Source organism: Aptenodytes patagonicus, chromosome Z, assembly GCF_965638725.1.
Source record: "Aptenodytes patagonicus chromosome Z, bAptPat1.pri.cur, whole genome shotgun sequence".
Classification (NCBI taxonomy): Eukaryota; Metazoa; Chordata; class Aves; order Sphenisciformes; family Spheniscidae; genus Aptenodytes; species Aptenodytes patagonicus.
In genome coordinates, this window is record NC_134982.1 from 592899 (window position 1) to 612769 (window position 19871).

A 19871-nucleotide genomic window follows, 5' to 3' on the forward strand; every position below is an offset into this window, starting at 1 on the left:
GCAGTGCTGGCGCCCAGGCAAATCCAGCCCCGACCCCACTGCCCGCGCGACTGCAGTCTCCTGCCCGCCTTCCCACGGGGTTGGGAGGCTCTGGGAGGACACTCGGGTAGTCACCTCCCAAGGGCAGGAAAGGGAGTTTTGGGGCAGGCAGTCTCCAACTATTGCAGGTAAGAGCAGGAATGAGGGAAGCAGGAAGATTTAAGAGGAGACCAGGTGCTGTGAGAGACACCTTCTGTCACAAGTACGGAGAGGATGTTCAGGAGTGAAAGTGCAGAATTCAGCTCTTCCTCCTTCTCCCAGCCACATTACTGATCCCCAAGGGGTGTTCTGCACCTACCAAGAGGATCCTCAGCACAGCCCACTTGGTTATCTTATCCTTTGCTGCGTCTGCTGACAATGGTCTCAGTTACCATGCACCGCCTAGCAGCCAGCACCCACCGCATGTACAGATTCAAATTATTGACTTTCATATCAGGCATTAGCCTGTGGCTGTGTGCTGAAAGTTATGCCATAACAAAAATCAGCCTGAAAGAGATTGGTGATCTCATGGAGATTATTTATGGGAGAGGGAAACAACAGAGCATCAAGGTCTACATCTACACCAAGAGAAGAAAATACACATAGACAGGATTAGTTACTGCTATTTTTTTAGGGGTCCTGAACACACAGTAAAAAACTATGTGCACAGTTCTAACACCCGTAAATTTTCCTTATCCTCTTGCTTAGGTCAAACATTACATGTTTCTCCTCCATTGCCCCAAATGAGAATTTAATCACCTACTCCATACTGATCCTCAACAGAGCTGTTAATGGGATCATTATTACACAACGCACTCTCAACAGCTGTGTTAGAAGGATACTATCTGTAGCAACTTAAATCACACTTAAGATTCAAGCAGCATGAAATGTTATTATCTCAGCAGGGTATGCAAGGCCCGTAAAACAAACAGAAAAATTAAATTGGAACTTTAGCCAAAAAAGAAAACTTTCTGAAAGCTTGCCAACTCAGCAGTACAAGCATTTCACTAAGTTTATAATATATGATGCTGTCAGTCTCAACTTTTACTAAAGAACTGTTTAAAACAAAGTTAAAAACATAAGTTGGGAATATGTTTTTAACTATCTGGTTTTATGGAAATCCTACTGACTTGAGACCAATTTACTTAAATATTTAAGGGCCACATCAATAGAACTCAGTTCAAATTTTACTTAGTTTTAACTTTATGCATTTTGAAAGGTAAAAGGTATTTTTACAATTTATCAATTCATAAGCAAATTTTAGGAGTTCTTTTGAACATGACATCTTAAATATTTACAAAAGTTTATGAGAAGTATGGCTGAAGGAGATACTACAATGCCGGGGATTCAGCTGTAAAGTTTCCAATGTATCCTTTAACAAATCAAATGAACACTAAAAAGATTCCTGCTTCTCTCAGATTACTTCTGTGAATTTGCCACAGCACTTCAATATTTATATAAAGTTCCTCTTAATGAGGAGATTCAATATTCCAACCACTAGCTTTGCTTTTTTCAAAAGAAGTGGTAAAATTTAAAGCTCTGGAAATAATGCAGAAACAAAATCCAGCCAATTAAATGTATCAAGTAAACCAAAAATCTGTGACCGTATGAAAAGGCCAAATTAAACAACATCTAGAAAAAGCAAAGTTAGCACATAAATACGGCAATTCTAGGGTTAGTATTTGCAATAGAAATCTTGTTTTCTCTGTACCTTAGTCCCATCTCTTCTCTAGAATTTGCTCCTCCTCTCTTATTTTGGTACGGCAGCATCTCAATGCCAACTGCAGGAGTCTATGAAGTAGATGCTAATGTTGAGAGCAAGCAGTAGTACTCCTATAGTGCGACCCAGCGACACTATTAACAGTACTACCTTGGATCTCCTCAGCAAGCACTATGTGTCCGACTACATCTACACATGAGCTGCTTCTTTTGTTGCTTATGGTCAGCATCAAAAGCTGTTCCTCAAAATAGCGAATTTGGGGAAAGAAAAAAAAAGTTTTGTCTTACCATATTCTGCACACAGCTAACAAAGGAACGTTTGTTGCAAATTTCACAAAAAAAATTAAAGTTGATTAAACTTTTAATTGCTGCTTTCATGTAGTTTCAAACTAGATATGCAAGCTAATGAACAATTTGTAAGCATCATTAAAGAAATACAGGAAAATCCACAGGGACGCTCATTTATACATTAAGAAATTAGTCATTCCAATAACAGCTAAATTGGATATCACTAATTTCAAACTGATAAAAAACTTCTAAGTGGATTGGAGCATTTGCAGTAAAGAATTTCCTCACACTTAGGGTTGAGATAGCAAGAACGTCAAACCCAAGTTAACCTTTAGGAAAAAAAATTGTTTTCCATTCATTTTGGCTTCAGAAACAGCTTCTCCACCAATTACTACCCGATTTGATTCTTTAAGTCATTGCACAGCAAGCCTAGACTTGGAGAAAAGCTAATCCTACACCTGTGACTAATTCTTTCAAAACAAGAGACTTGAGAACATACAAAGTGACTGTATCTGTATCTTTCCATTAGACCGTTTAAAACCAGTTTTCTTGTTTGACAATGGTTATTTTGGCCAAAGACCAGTGCAAACTATGGTCTATTCGCCCCATCTTTTGATACACAGATGAACAGGGAAGCAATCATATGAAGACTGCCTTAGGCACTCCAAAAACTTCTCTTTTCCCTATCAAGTTGCCAGTTTAAAACTCAAGGTGGTTCAAGGCTCAACTGGAATTAAAACCCAGACTTGCCATAGCCTATCAGAAAACCGCTAAGTCAGCACAGTTCACTGAACTCTTCTACATTAGTACTTACTGCTAGCCTTCTTGTGGCATAGGCTGAACAGGAGAAAATGTTTTATTGCCTTTCTCTCTTAAAAGGTGGACTCAATGATCCTTATGGGTCCCTTCCAACTTGAGATATTCTATGATTCTAAGGTACCATCCTTAGGAACTGCAACACTGGCATCCGGATATGTCCGAGACTGACAAAATTCGAAGTCTGACCCAGTAGCCAGACTGTGATGCCTGGCACCTGAGAGACTGGTACTGAAAGCCCGCAGGGAAAGTAGAGCTTCCTCAAAATAAGACAGAGGGCACTGCTGGCTTTTGGTCTTTCGTGCATTATGTGGGGCATATGGGGAGATAGCTGGGAGTCATTTTAAATATTGCCAGATACTGCCAAATTTTGAGCTGCTCCTCACACGCTCACAGAGCTAAGGCAGACAGTGAACTTGGGAACAGCTTCCTGTGGTGAGAGAGGGCATGAACAGCCACTGCTGTGATTAATGACTTTCCTGCCAACACACAGTCCATAATTTGCATTGGTTGTAATCAAGTAATAGGATCTCTCATCACATTTATGAGCAATCAATTATAAAACGCCCTTGCTCTGCTAAGTTTATTCTGTTTAAACACATAAAACAGTCAATGCAGAACACCTACCTGGCTCCAAAGATGTCTTTTTTTGCTAGATCAATGCCAGACACCACCTTTACCCTGAGGATACGAGACTCTTCCTGTTAACAAAAAAGAAAACAGGTTTAATGTTTATTCTGTAATTCATTTTGAAGATCAACAGTTTGCAAGAGGTTAAGCTGTGAAGGAACACTCAGCCTTTAGATCGCAGGAGTCTTTCCTAGGTAGGATTTTGAAAAGAAAATCCTCTTGGAAGGAGGTATACACTTTATCTGCTAAAGAACAGCCCAAATCCAAACATGAAGAGCATCCACCTCCAGTGAGAGCTGTTTAGAGTTAAATAAAAGCAGAATAAGAGTAGATAACAGTGATAACGCCATAGTAATAATAATGTAACAATAATAGTAATAAAAGTAGAAGACAATTTGCTGAGCAGGGCCATTTCAAATCCTAAATGATCCGTACTCCACAGAAATTCACTCTGCTTAGACTCTAAAGCTGCCTCTTCAAACACAGGGGGAAAATATTCATAACATTTTCGTCCAATAATGCTAATACTTCTTGGTCAGAGAGATGTCTATGGTTTAAAAAAAGGGTGCAAGATTAAAAATAAATCCTTAAAATTACACTGTTTAAACCTGTCTCACCACCTTGGTATATGCAGAGCTCAAAACCAACTTTCAACGACACATGGCAATTTCTGAAGATGCGTATTACTAGGACATCAACCTGATGCTCAGTTTATCACTTCATTAAGCTTCTGAGCAACATTAGTACAAAAGGTATTTTTTACTCTTTTTTTTTTTTTTTTTTTACCGTTTGACCAGTTTATTTTTGCTACACAAAGAGGCCACCAAAACTAAACCTGGAAAGGATCCTACAGAAACAGGTTCTGCAGTCACCCATATAGTTATACCTTTTTCTCCTCTGATAAGCCTTCCAGAACTGCAAGATACAAGATTCAATTACGGTAATTTGAGACTCCATTCCTTGAAGCTTGTTCAGAAAACAATAACATTTTCCCACAGGTTTATCCTGGCATGACCATACTACACCTACTCTATTTGTTTTAGATAGCTAAAAGCGAGAGACAGATTTGTTAGCTGTAGCTGAGATTTTTGAGATTATTAGGAAGGTCAGAAATACCCCAGAAACAAACCCGTACCTGTCCAGTCTAATACCATTCCTCTAGAAGGAGTCAGAAACAGATTACTTCAGAGAAAGAAAAACAAAAGTCTCATTGAACCTGTCTGCAGGGCGAGTTTCATCCTGACACACATCCTGCCGCATAACTGTGCTCCATTAAAACAAAAGCTTGAGGATTTAAATCCTTTCTGAAAATTTGTTTGTTGGTATTCTTTCCAGCAGCACTTAACACTGTAGTTTCTAATTCAGAGAACAGGATTCCTTCCCAAAAGAGCCTAAAGCTTACCAGACAGGTGAACAAAACAGTATGTAAAAAAGAACAATTCGATGGTGGTGTTAGTGAATATTGCAAATTTTTTTTCATATGTTAAATTTTTTCAATCTGTTAATGTCAATACAACATGCCTGGTCTTCTAGAGTGGTTTTAATAGACAAAAGGCAATGAACTTGCAAATTGCGATCAAGAAAATTCCTTCGTTAAGAGAAGACAGCATAGCAAAAAAAAAAAAAAAAAGTCAGAAATGCAGACTATTCTGACCTTACTGAAGGAGAACTGGAGGATAAGAAGTTGTAATACTAAGTAGAGAGGTACAGAAAGAGGGATTTTGGACAGTTACTATATTATTAATGCTACACAAAGTCCAACATCAGCTTTGCTAGAGTGGCATCTTCTTTCTGCACTAAAATAATCTCTGCATATTAACTGAATAAAAAAAGATATTTAAAAAAAAAAATCACACAGCAGGAGGAAGTCCAGCTGCTGGAGGATCCCTAATTCAGGCTCTGCAAGACACAAAAGATGCTCCAGACTATCTAAATAGATAGATTCTCAAAAACATACTTGAAGTTTCACTTCGTACTTCAAGCACACCGGAAGACAGACCCTGTTCCCTCCCTTCATGCAGGCTCTCAGCCTCTGCTAAATATTCCATTTTACCAAGCAGAAACAATGCTTTTGCAAATGTTTGTTCAAATTTTCATACGCATGAAATACATGTAATATTTTAAAAAGTAATTAAAACACCTCAATTTGTAACAAGGCCTCACCTATCTACCCTCAAAATTTTTCCTTTAAGTCAGTATGATACTTACTTTGAGAACATCTATTGTGTACAAGGAGCAAGGTGAATTTTGGCTGATGGAAAATTTTTCTGCAGAACATGACACTTAATATATGGTACTCTGAACCATGAGTGGCTGGTCAGACAGCTTGTCTGTAAAATAATTCTTTTGTAATGCACTGAACTTGTCTTATCTGTATCATTTTGTCTAAAAACATTCACAAAAGCAGCATAACACCACAGGTGCATACATGTGCACACGTATGCATAAAAAGTGTAATAAAAGAATACTCCAGCTCATGTGACTACACAAAACCTCAAATGATATAGATGAAGGGTTCCCAAATTAAGCTTGCTCAAGCATCACCACGGGTAGTAGTGGGAACCAGCAGCAGCACCCAGCTTCCCAGGCTGTGCACAGGCTGACACCTCAAATTTGGATTCGTCTGATCTCCACTTCCTTAGCTGGGAACACTGCCTGGGGGGAACAGCAACACTAAAGGGCAGAAAAAAAGAAAAAAGTTTTTCATATTCTTATGCTTGCTCCTTGTGTCCCAATTTCTTCATTTATCTCCAAGTATGCTGTGTCAGGTAAAGAAAGGAGTTAAATTTTCACAGCAATAGAGAGGTAATCTCACCTCATTGTCCACCAAAAAAAAAAAAATCAGATAAAGGATTGCTTGGCTAGGCACAGCTTGAAACACAGAGCATCAATTACCTGACACAGGTTTCCACCCATTCTTCTCTGAAAAGACCATACAAGAAAAGAAAATTAGGATTTTGGTTTGTTTTTCTTGTAAACCCAGGGCACAACGACAGAGAGTAGCCAAGACAAGATAACTAAATGTGGAAAAATCCTGAGTGAGAAAACACAGAATCCAAATCCCAAATAAAGTGATCCCTTTGCAGCTTTGAGCCTGAGCCAATCTCCAGTTAAGCAGCACTTAGGCTTGTTGAGATTAAGGACATGTTTACACATACATTTCTTTCAGCGGAAAGTGCCAACTTAAATGGCCTTCCCCTCCAGTTTATTCCATTCCCACCAAGGTTTTTCTGAACCTAGGTCAACACCTTGAGCCAGTGGAGCCCACAAACAGCAGGCCAACAGAGCTGAAGATAAGGGAAGGAAGAAATGGACAGCCAGAAATGAAGGGTAGATGGAGGCAGCTGCTTAAAAGCCAGTACTGCTATGCAAAGATACAGATAAAAGATACTAGAATGAGAGGAAATGGCCTCAAGTTGTGCCAGAGAAGGTTTAGATTGGATGTTAGGAAAAATTTCTTCACCAAAAGGGTTGTCAAGTGTTGGAACAGGCTGCCCAAGTGGTTGAATCACCATCCCTGGATGTATTTGAAGGACATGTAGATGTGGTGCTTAGGGACACGGGTTAGTGGTGGACTTGGCAGTGTTAGGTTTACGGTTGGACGCTATGATCTTAAAGGTCTTTTCCAACTTAAATAATCCTGTGATTCTGTGATATATGTGGCACCAAGACCAGAAATTCTAGGCTTCAGTCTACAACACTTAATAATATTCAGCTGAGCTTAGAAAATGCTGACTTGCCTTTTATTTTTACTCCAAACACCTAGATTTCCAGGATGGGGAAGTCCTTACGTACAAGCACGGAGAATGTCTTCACTGAGTTCTGTGTCATCTGGACACACCCTCCGGATTCAATAATAACAAAAAAAAACAGCCAAAGGCTTAACCATCACTCCAGAATTAGCTAACTATAAACCAAGACCACTTGCCAGTAAAGCTAACACCTCTTGTAAGCCCTAGGCTCACTGCTCATGCTCTGCACAATGTGATTGATGCCTCTGAAAAGTGTAAGACCTTTGTCAGCAATCCAGCACAGCCAAGTCCAGTGCCACCTATAAGTACCTATGTGTATGCTCACCAGCACCCAATCTGATATATCCTGCAAAGACCAAGCTGACTGTGTTTAGTAGGCAGGAAAACCCCAGACACAAGTAGAGAATGGGATGAAGAAACATATTTGGAGGATTAAGACGAAGTGGTATGTTGCGGAGCTATGGTTCTTGTTGGGATCCTATGCATTGGAGACAGGGTGTGCAGTTAGCTTGAAGGATACGTGGAGGGACATATGGCTGGAGTTCCAGTTTGCAAAACGTGTAAATGAACAAGACCATGCAGAGCAGGTTAACAAGGCTGAACAGAAAAGAGACATTCACAAGCACAGATCTGCAGGGAACTAGACATACAAACCACAGAAGCAAAGCTCCCTAGTGAGGGATCCCCACATGCTTTTACACTCGTTCACTGCGCTGACGGAGACTGACCAAACCGGCTGTCAGAAGTGGGAAACGAGGGCCTGCTTCAACACCACCGCAGCTGAACCACAATACATACTCTTCCTCAAGCATCAGATACAAAGTGGAAAGGGATGCTGGAGAGGTCCCTGACCAGAGGAAGATGATTTTTTGGTTGGACTTAAAGGTACTTGCTTAATTAGCCTGTGCATATCTTAAAAATGAAACATGCCACATGACAATACTGAGTTCTTTACAGACAAATAGCTTTAGGTACCACATGAATTGACATGCTGCTGAGCAGAAAGACAACCTTAAACTGTCTAGACCACAACCTGATATACACAAATCCAGTAGAGCACAATTTATTGGCAGTTAAATATCTTTACTGAAAGACTTTCATGAGTAATCAATCATACAACGCATTCTCACAGAGCAGTTTTCCCAACACAAACAAACTTCCATTTTCCGGCGACTGTATCTTAACATCCCTCTGAGTCAGTAAAAAGAGGCAATCGCTTACCACTTACTGAGGCGGTCAGGCTCAAGGACACAGTCTTGGGATACTCCCTCCCTCCCTGCGCACCCAAGAGGCTAGCACCTACCACCCTCACTCGCTCAACACCCCGCCCCATCTTTCCACTAGCAGCCAAATTTTCCTTCTTGCAACATCACAGCGATCAGGAGGCAGGAACATGCAAGAGGGGTATGGTAAAGGGAAGACAAGGCTAGGAAAGCTGAGACCACCTGACAGAAACACCATCCTTACCAGAGGACTTCAGCTATTTAGAAGCCACTTGCTGCTCGAGCTGCCATTCCCAGCACACTTTAAGGAAGAGGCAGCAGTCCACAAGGGCACTCTAGAAACAGTTCATGGCCCGCAGTTCCCACCGGACCACCCAAACCAACCCAAAATGAGTTAATACTTGGTCTTCCAAAGTCACTTTATTCAACTCTGCATGTTTTCACAGCTTCGCCCCACGTCAACAGGAACCAACCAATACACTGGTTATATGGTCATACCATTTCCAACAGCATCTGCACTAAAATGCAAAAGGGAATACAGGAATATTTGAAATCAACAAGATCCATTTTCCTCTCCCCACTTCCCCAATACCATGGATGGGAACTTTTGACCTGGATTCCTTCCTCTTTTATATTTAGTAATCAGAGAGAACTGGTGCTTTAGATGATTTAAATGCTATGATACTGACAGGGGTTAATAGCAGCAACTTACCTGCTGCTTCCATCTTCAAATCACTTTCGTAATCTTGCTAAGTGGGTATATAAAAGGCACTCTTCTGGTTCTGCTCAGAGTTGAAAATATATTTCAAAAAGAAACACCTGTCTGATGGTAAGACTAAACTGTATCCACCCTTCTGTGCAATTCCTGCACTGTCTGAAAGAACTAGTATTAGCCACTGACAAACAGCAAACTAGATGAGACGGACATCTAACTCTGCAATTTTTGTATTCCACTGAATTCTGTTCCTTTTGAAAAGCACGTATCCTAAGCTTCTTTTTGAAATGCACTGTTTGAAAAAGAAGTTAAGCTCATCCCACAGAGGAATTTTTCTGTAATTTTAAAACCTTGCCTGTAGTGTACTAAGCCTGGAAGGGTCTCCTTAAAATGCCAGGTGCTGCCACTCCCTAGTCCATTCAAGAGCTGCAGTTGAGCTACCAGCAGCTCCTGCTTCCAGAGGATGGAGCGTGTTCCTCCGCAGCACTGACACCAGCTCCGGCACAGCCTGAGATCTGACACTGAAATTGCATTCCTCCCTCGATCGGTTTTTTCAACTACAATGCAGAACATGTCTCAGAATTTAAAACTATGTTGTTCAGAGTACTTTGATTAAAAAATTTTGCAACACCGCTGCTGGAAATCCAAAGCTGTGCTCACACATCAGGATGGCGGTTGTTGGCTGGCTGCTAGCAGTTAAGCAGTAAAGTGCTAGCATTTATGAAGCCTCACTTGTCAAAGTTATTTATGCCTATACTCTTTCCGTCCTCGCCCCACTAACCTTAGCCTACCTCACCCACCGCAGCAAGGGTGCCATAAAGTGCTTGGTTAGGTATTAATGTTGAGTTCCACCACTAACCACATCCATACTTACTTCTGCTTTGCCCAATGATTAACATGAAGTTTATGTATTCTTGCCTCCCTGAAAAATGTCAGAGGTTACATAGTTTTCTTCTTTGCTGAAGGATAACCTTTATACAGATTGTGTTTTCTCATCTGTAATTCACATTGCCATTTTAGAAGATATAGCTGATTTAGGTGGAACCAAGCTAGGAAACTGAAAGCCAATCATGCAGCAAAAACCAGACTTCACCGACAATGAACAGACCCCAACTCACCTCAGAAAACCGATAAGAGAATACAGATGTGTCTACAGATTTAGGAGACTTTTGTACGTATATTTATGTACAAGTCACATTTTTTAATTAATTTTTAAATGAACAACACATTTACTTTCTCCAGGTGCTCTGAAAAGCAAAGTAATTTCTAATACCTATTAAAGCGTTCACATCAAGAAAATTTATTAAAAAGTCCTCCTGCCCTTGGATTAATAAAATATCCTGGAACTGGGAAGTTTAGGGAAGAGTTATGGAAACAACAGGGGAAGAACACAGGCAAAACACAGTGCCCTGAGCTGTGCGCTTCTTCCCCACCGGTGAGGATGTTAACGCCACCCCTCAGCTTCACCCCTCCAAAGAATAATCCAGAAGAGGTAGTTTAGTCCACACCAGCTAAAGCAGAATGGACGTGCTATAAAAAACAACCTGAACGAGTTTTGGAATACACATCCATATGTTCTAAATACACATAAGAAGAAATCCACAGCAATCCACAGTCCAGTGTAAGAAGGAAAGCTGTAGACATCAACTTCCTATAGGACAGAAAATCCCATGACACATTTAGAGTATGCATTAAGAGAATAGCACTGAAATAACAATCGATATGGGTATAAAATTAGAAGCTTGGCTTTTTTAAATGAACAGACAAGTGTGAAAGGCACAACGTTTGGATCAATGCAAGCCAATATTTGAACAGATGCCGTACAGACCAGAGAAGATTAAACATTTAACATGTTCTTCCACAACTACCTATAAAAGATATATAAAACCATCTGTAAGTCAAATCCCTCAAGATGACCAGATTTAATTTCATACTTTCCGAGTCTCACTAAACCCCAGCCAGCCTTTGTTGCATTAGGGACACCAGAACCACGCAGTCACCCGAGCAGCTGGAGCACACCCAGACATCACGCCATGGTCTTCACGCAGGCACCAAAAGCCGAACTTACCAAGCGCTGCCCAGCTGCTTCGGCACAAGACCCCCACGTCAACAACAGGCCGCGGCTCCGGGAGCGTGCCGCGAGGCACCGCTGTGGCTCAGAAGGGCCCTGGCAGCCTCAGCTGGCTAACGCGGAAGTTTCGCTGACGGAGGCAATAAATGTCCATCACCAAGGCAACGAGGTGAAAGGACAGCAATCTAGGATTTCACCTGAAGAAAGCTTAACACGAACCACGGCGGGGGGGTGTTGGTTTGGTTTTGGTTTGGGTTTTTTTTCTTCTCTCTGTGTAGAGACATTTTTGATTTCAAACCAAGATAGGCGTCAGCGAGGTAAATTTCCACTAACTGGAAGGAGAGAAACCAGATCACACTGGAAAGTTACCTGTATGCAGAGACTCTGTGAATCCAGTTTCATCCACTGAGCACCTCATCTCTATTTTTATTATACCTGAAAGTTTGCAAAACATAACAAAATAGAAAAGACAACAGATCTTTAACTCAATGTTTTGGTTGCAAAACACATCAGAATGGAAAAGACAACACATCTTTAACCCAATGTTTTAGCTGTTGGAACTTTTGTTATCCTGAAGAAAAGATCAGGCACAAAGCCCCTGGTGTGCCGGACACAGTAAAAACATACAGTCACCCAAATAAACTGCTCTTTAATTCTCCCCATTATTGTGAAAAATCAACTAGGATTTGCAGTTTCAAAACAAAATAGAGTATTTGTCATCTACTCAGAAAAAGAGCAAAAGTATTTTCTATAGCAAGCCTAACAATGTTAGGCTACTCCTAAATGTTTTAGCAATTGAAAACGCGGAATACAAGTTAGACTGCAGAAGAGTCATGCTGATTCTTACTTTGACTTGTTGGTGGATTAAACCAACCCACAGTATGGCTGAGTGAAAAAAACCCAATGTACTCTAGGAAGCTATTCCACATCAACATCTTACACGGAATATTACCAAATCAGATTATCCTCTGTTCTGACATACAGCCACCTACCTAACATCAAACAACATGAGGGCAACCCAAGAGGGAGAACCAAAGCGGGATGCCCTATCCGACAGCCGGCCGCCATCATCCCCGGGGCAAAGCCAGCCGCCTGTGCACCAAGCAAGCCGAGGAGAACTCACACTCCTGCGCTGCCAACATGCAGCCACACAACCACTCGGGAAGCGAGAGCAACCGCCTTGCATGAGCTGTTCCTGCCTCAGAAGCGGTGAGGTGAGACCAAGTGCTTATCCCTCCCCTGCCATTGCCCAACCCCTCTGATCTCCCCTCAAGAACGCCCCCGGCCCTGTCAGAAGGCAGCCGCAGGCTCCTGTCCAGCAAATGCCAGCAACCGAACACCACAGCCCCAGAAACACTCCACTTTCAAATTAAAATCTCTGCATACATTTAAAGGAAAAACAACAAAACAACACAAAAGCAACCACAGTTTGGAAGAAAGGCCATGAGCCAAGCAAGGAAGTCAGTCAACATATTTAATACCACTACCCTCATTATCTCCCAACAGCACAAGCAGTTGGAGCAGGAAGAAGCTGGTTTTCTTTCTGGAAACACAGGGAGAAGAGAGGCATCCAAAGTTAACAGCTCAACCTCTGGGGACATCATAGCGATTTTCTGAAGGCCATAGCAACAGTACGTGATAAGTCTCAGTACAATTCTTGTGATATCTTAATAATCTTGAAATTTGTCAGTGGCAATTTTGCAAGCAGCCTTTGATAAAATCTCAGCTCTGCAATGAAAACAAAAACAGGCACCAAGGGTATGAACCACATCTCCACTCCCCTCTGAAGTTCAGCACAGGAAAACAAACTTAGAGTAAAGGTCACTAGGTTACAACCACCTACTTATCTGGCTCAAGCACAGAAATTAAAATCTCATTTCAGATAGCTTCACCATGAGCAACCTGGGAACCCAGTTCAGATCTTCCTCCCTTCAAGCATTGATCATATTCACCCTTATGAAGTCTGAGACTAAAATGAATTGTGCCTTTTCTTCCCTGCAGAATTCTCAACCCTCACCGCATGATACAACATATTTTAAAAAAAAAATCCCTTATTTTGTCTAAAGCAGATCTCAAAATCGGAGCACCTAAACCTAGAAGCTTTTGGAGGAAAGAATGACATGTAAGTTGGATCAGAAAGACCCTCTTGGCTACACTGAGTCAGTCAGTTACAGAGCACTAGCATCCGCGGTGCTCCACAGCACGTCTCCAGGCTGAGGCGACAACTTTCTGCACAGCGTGGCAGCAAAACCCAAGACAAACCCAAGTTCTGAGGAAACCAGAACTCTGCTCCTGAGCAAAACCTGACTTCTGGTCTTCACACGACAATGCCCCGAGTTAAGGGGGACCAGCTCTTTTTAGCACTAGAACAAGTGTGTATCCGTCAGCTCCCTGTGCTGGAGCTGGAGGAGGTGGCAGCAGCTTCGGGAGCACGCTCTTTCTGCAGGTGGGTCTGAAGGGCTGGTAGAAAAGACGAGGGGTTCACAGGATGGTCGTATGAAGCCAAGTTCCTCAAGTGTAGCCACAGGCTATGTCAGGCTACGCTTAAAAGGCTCTGATTATCCCACAATGCTACAAAACTTATTGAATTATGTTTTACTGAATATCTTACTAAGGCACATCAGAACCATCACATCAACAGATTAAGCAAACACCAGTAAGCATTAAAAGAACTGCAGAGTTTGGAGAACTATGGGAATCTTAATTTCATACAACAGAAAAATATTAAGTGTTTTACAATAATGATTCAAGTCCTACTTCTAGGACTTGGGACCTCTAGGAAGAGGCACCACATTCATGTTTTCCTTGGCTAGACTGACACAGTTGGGGGGAAAAACAGCAGGCAAAATTTCAGAAAGGCATGAGTTTGTCTTAGAGGGACAGTACCATGATGCTGCCCTTGCACATGGACAAAACAGCACACAAAACTGAAGTGACCAAGTTAAAAACACACACATCAGAAGTACTGTATGGAGATCAAAGGTATGCGTGTATCCGTGACTGGGTTAGGAACCAGGACTCAAAACTCTCAGGCCAACGTTGAAAGCACAGTATTAAGAAAACAGGCTCAAATCACAGTACTGACCCCATGAAAATCTGCTTACAAGGTATTTTTACTGTATAAGTAAGTGTTCCAGGTGAATGGCGATCTATTTGTATAAAAATCAGTTGAACTCTGTGTAGCTAGATATACTTGAGCAATTTTAGCAAGCATATTGAACCAGGTCACCTGTGGTCTTTAGAAATACCCAAGAGAATGCAAAAGAACTTTAAATTAATGGACCTGCTGTACTACACAAGACTTTATTCTCCTTATTTAACATTTAGACCTATTTATATCACTCACTAAAGGAATTCATCTAACCGACACGTTGTTTTCTGCATAACCTAATTCACTAAACTCTCCAGTAGTCTCACGCAGGCTGTGCACAGATGTCTTCTAGATCCAGCTGTGCCAGTAAAGAAAAAAATTCTTATCCAACAACTTTCTTCCCAGTTTTTAACACCGCCAGAGGTTACCATCTCCCCCCTCCAGCCAACAGCAGAGACCATGACAATCAAAATAAGCCAGGTTAGTTTCATTAGACTCACTCCCTTGGACAGCTTCAACCTCCTGAGCGCTCAGAGTGGTGGCTGGGGAGGAGACATGACCTCTACCAAAGGGGCTGTGACTACTCACTGGTTTCCCTTCGCTTGCACCCGTTCTGGGCTCAGACTCGGTGGTTACTTGGATTTCCATCTTCTTGGCTACTCCATCTAAATAGGCAGACATTGATCTAAATACCCACTCCTGTCATTCATACTACATGAATGACTACCCCTGAGAAGCTTGCAATAGCAACAAGTTTGCCAAAAAAAGCACAACGATCACTCATATCTGCTTAATTTAGCACCATTTTGTGGCAAGTATCTCAAAGGAAAGAACAAAACCAGTGTAATATGAGAAAGGAGGATGTGTTTGCTGAATCATCTGTATATGTCATAAATTTATGGTATGGGAAATTCTCTTTCTGAAGGAAACCTCAATCTGCTTTTCTCTGGACAAGCCAAGAGAGGTATGTAATCTTTGGCAGTAGCAAAGAAACAGGAAAAGCATTTGTTACATGTTGCTATTAAAAATACGAACAAAGCTAGGAGTTACTGGTACATTTGCAGAAGTCTGTGACCTGAAAGTGACTCTCCTATACAGACTTACCTTTAAAAGAAGAAGAAAAAAAAAAAACACCACACAAACAAACCACCGCTCACAAACCACCCAACTCTGATCTTGCACCAGAGATCAGCACCAAGATCATCTCCATCCAAACTGAAAATTTACTGCAAGTTTAAACAGAAAATTCATAAAGAAAAATCTGACAGTAACTTCTTTTCCTTCCCTTAGGGGATACAGAAGCTCAGCTGATTCATTAAAACCTCAACCTTTTATTTAAACAAATGTCTAACTATCTGGCATGCAAAAATAGCCCTTCAAGTATGAACTACCATAAAATAAAGGAATTATGTTTTTACATGTAGGATGATTACATTACACTGGCCCTGACACTCGTAAAAGCTTTGCCAACCAGAGAGTGAAACAAGGTCAGCTGGTTTAATTTCAGATATTCATTATCCTCGGGTCAATGTCCGGACAGATCTATTACTTTCCAGCACACAGAAGAGAGTAGTACTTCAAAACTTATTAGTCAAAAGAGAAACACAAAAAATCCAATTCCCCAGTGAATGTCTAACAATTTTGCCCAATAATGAAGAAAGGTCTAAATTCCCAATTAAAAGCCTGTAGTAAGAAGTCACAGAAGGATGCAAGAGACTTGTTTTCAAAGCATCTTTTCTAGCATGACAATTAGGTTTTTACCTTTCACTAAGCCAACCTCTGATACAGTTAAGTATTTCTTTTTTTTTTTAAACACTAAACATCTTGAAGTGGTGTTTTTTGATATGATGAAATCCACCAGGCTGTTAAAATTCAAACTTTTTAGAAGTGAAAAATTATGAATTACACTTAATACAATCCTTTTGTATTTTTTCCTATGCAAAAAAAATTTTTCCTATGCAAAACACAACACAAATCCAGGTGTAACTCTGTATTTTAGACCAGCAGTTCTCATAAAAATCCACCTATTTATCAGAAAGCCTCCATGAGTAAGCAGTACATACGACCTCAAACAGAATCACAGAATGGATGAGGTTGGATCGACCTCTGGAGACGATCTAGTCCAACCCCACTGCTCAAAGCCAGGGCAGCTGGAGGAGGTTGGCCTGGACCATGCCCAGTCAGTTCTGCACATCTCCGAGGATGGAGACTCTACTGGCAGTGCTCTGCCTCATGCAGCCCAGGAGGCCATTGGCCACCTTTGCTGCAAGGGTGCATTGCTGGCTCATACCCAACATGTTGTGCACCAGGACCCAAAGGACCTTCTCTACAGAGCTGCTTTCCAGCTAGTCAGGCCCCATCCTCTCCTGGAGCATGGGGTTATTCCTGCCCAGGTGCAGGATGCACATTTCCCTGTGCTGAACTTCATGAGATTCCTGCTAGCCCGTTTCTCCAGCTTGTCCAGGTCCCTCTAAACGGCAGCACAACCCTCTGGTGTATCAACCTCTCCTCCCAGTTTGTATCACCTCCATCTTAAGGTTTGCTGACAAACAGCAAATTAGACTGGGGCACAAAGGGGAAGGCAGTGTTTTCACATTTAACTACTACTACTACAAATAACAAGTTAGAGATGACTTGGAAACAGATAAAAAACAGAATTCCCAGAAAAACAGCTTCTGTTTTCCTAACCACAATTGTGGTTAGGAATCAGGCAGGTAGGAGAACAGGTTTAAAACAACTGTGGTTAAGAATCAGGCAGGTAGGAAAACATTAAGCTCAGGTTTTATTTGTAGGCAATGACATCTGCAAGGCTCCAAGGAGATATATGCTAGCCTGCTGGACAAAGGGCAACTTATATTTGCATGCAGTCGAAAGCTGTTCTGAAAGAGGACAGCTCTTGTTACTGCTAGGAAAGCTTACCTGGTTAGCTGTAGCTGTGCTTTGTTACGCCTCGTGGCTTGCAAAAGCTTTCAGCATCACCCAGAATGGCACCAGGTCCAAAGTACTTCCTAGCAACTCTATCATTAATTGTTTAAGCTGAATTTGAATATTCACAGTATCATCACATCACTACTACTGCTACCATTCTGAGAATCAAAACCACACTGAAGTTCACCAGATTGGTGAATGTGGCAAGATTTATTTATTGCAAACCATCCAGGGAAAACCATGCAGTAAGAATAAGGTCAGTTTAAGCCTTCGCAAATATCACTGCATTTACATCTTCATGTGATTCTTTTGCAATTAGCTATTATACATTGGAATGACTGTCTTGGGATGTACCACAACAACAGAAACTCCTGGTGCATCTTAGGACTATTTTAAATAAGGCCAGATAGAGTGAGTATTACGAACCCTCTACTCACAGAGCAGGGCAGAGCCGGGAGGGATGCCCCAAGTAGCACTGCATGATCACAAGCCATCAGGTCCTAAGATTAACTAGAACAAGAGTGATTTCAATACTGTTGTTTCACATCCTATTTCCAGGTTAGGGCAGGCACACGTTCACCCACTAACAGTCCGACGGCAGGTGATAAGTCTTTAAGTTACAATGCTCACGTCTGTACCTGCAGACTGAGCAGCACCAGAAAGTGTTCCCAAGCAGCAGGGCTCTGCTGTCTGCCCTGTTACCCTGCGGGAGCAGTCCCTGGCACAGCTTTGGCTCAGGCAATTAGCACACTCCCAAACAATGTCTGAGCACGGTTCGGGAGGCAGCACGAGACGGGGACCATGCCCAACACGGTCTGTGTGTGGCCAGCGTCCTTGGATGGCAGGGACTTGAACAGCACGCACACAGACCCTTCTGTGCCCACGGGCCCCAGCGTAATGGCATGGTCTTGAATTTACTAGCATACACATGGGCATTGACTGCTACTCGCAATCATGTATGTACACAACAATGATCAGCTGTAAGAAGTGGGAGTTTCCTATGCATATAGGAATAAATCATTATATATACAAAAATCCAAGGAATTACACACACGTCTATGTTTACGCATGGGTATCTTGTTTTCCATGACAAAAATTTTAATTATTTTTGGCATTTGACCAGACTTAAGACTTGGGCACTTCGTTTGCAAGACAAACATGACAACAGTTCAGAAATGGCAATGTTATTTTACCAGTCAAAAGAAGATCACTGATGTGCTTATGAAATGTTTTACAATTTTGTTAGACACTTAGAGGTGGGTTTTGGTTTGGGGTGGGTTTGTTTTTGGGTTTTTTTTGTTTTTTTTTGTTTTTTTTTTTTTTTTTACATTCACTGGGTCTGAAGATCATGATCCTGTATGCTCATAAGGCTTATATATAGTTTTTCACCATGGAACAGCAGTATGAGAAGAGTATCTCTAAAAGATGGTCTTCCCTCACAAGGGAAATAAATGCACTTTCTGATGATCACTTGTTCCTTTTCTGGAAAAGGAGGAAGATGGTCAGTAGAACAAAACCTGAACTCACCTACATTTCTGTAAAGGCAATACAACCCTGATACAACCAATGCACAGACGCCCCCAAATTCAGCAGCAATATTAGTTTGATTAATGGTATTCTGAAATACTTGCAGAAGCAGAAGAGCTTTGACCAGAACCTGGCTGTACCTACAGCTCAAGACCCAGCCCATGCCTGCTGAAGTAGACCAAAACATTACTGGAATCGCACCAAGCAGAGCTGCTGTATTTCTGCGGCGCTTAGCAAACAGAGACCTTGTTGGGATAAGGTCCTGGTTTTCTCCTTAGCACTGCCCAACAGTGCAGTATGCGAGTTTGCCAGCGGTGACTAAGCACGTACAAGCGAGGCGAGAGGCACAGAAGACGGGAGCAGGTACCTCCATCCGCTCGGTGCTGAGCAGACCAGCACCTGCTTCCTCATTTCAGCTGCTCATCCTGACCAGCAGTTAACACCACCAACCTAATGGAGGAGCCCTGTCCTCAGCTGGACGTGTGACATTACGCAGGCTTGGGCACTTGTATCACACACGGGCTCATGCCAAGCACCCTTTGGACGCAGCAGAATTAAAAACGGCAGGCAGATGTGTTGTGGCATATTGGCTGGTGAGAAGCGTGTTTCCCCTGGCAGAAAAGGGTTAAATGCCTTCCTTTAGACCACAGTATGAGAGCTTTTCCTCAGAAACTCATTTGCGAGTAATAACCAGTGCTGGAGATCCAGACATTTCATGAAAAGTGGAACTAAAGCTCAGATTAATGTATTTCAAGTATCTTCCTTAAGAGCCTCTGCAATGGTCAACAGTTAATCTTAAAAGTTCTTAAGAATAGACTAGTCAACAGCTAAGCAGAAAAAAAAACAACAAACATCATAAGAAAACAATGCCCTTTTAACTCACGTTATGCTCATTATCAGCCTGTATTTTGTCCCTGCCATCTCACACACTCCGAAATGCAACTCTAAAGCTTCTATCATTTCGTATGATAGCTTGAAAATAAGTCTTAAACAACAACTTTCCCAACATTGCATAAGTGACAGGCTGTTAACTGCACACTGTGAGTGAGGACCCAGCCAGCTTGCTGCAAACCAGTCAAGAGGTAAGTCATCA

At 41.8% G+C, this 19871-nt stretch overlaps 1 protein-coding gene across 5 annotated transcripts in view; it reads right to left on the reverse strand.

Moving 5' to 3' along the window:
• LOC143172316 (E3 ubiquitin-protein ligase NEDD4-like) overlaps positions 1–19871 on the reverse strand; it is a 207690-nt gene that overhangs the window by 160883 nt on the left and 26936 nt on the right. For 3 of the 5 annotated variants that reach the window (XM_076361592.1, XM_076361590.1, XM_076361589.1), the window contains exon 2: positions 3469–3542. The exons of 1 other annotated variant lie outside the window; for it this stretch is intronic. In XM_076361592.1, the coding sequence (XP_076217707.1) occupies positions 3469–3542 (74 nt within the window). Of the gene's footprint in view, positions 1–3468; positions 3543–11229; positions 11306–19871 lie in introns of those variants that run through there. One more of the 5 variants, XM_076361593.1, reaches the window with a different exon arrangement.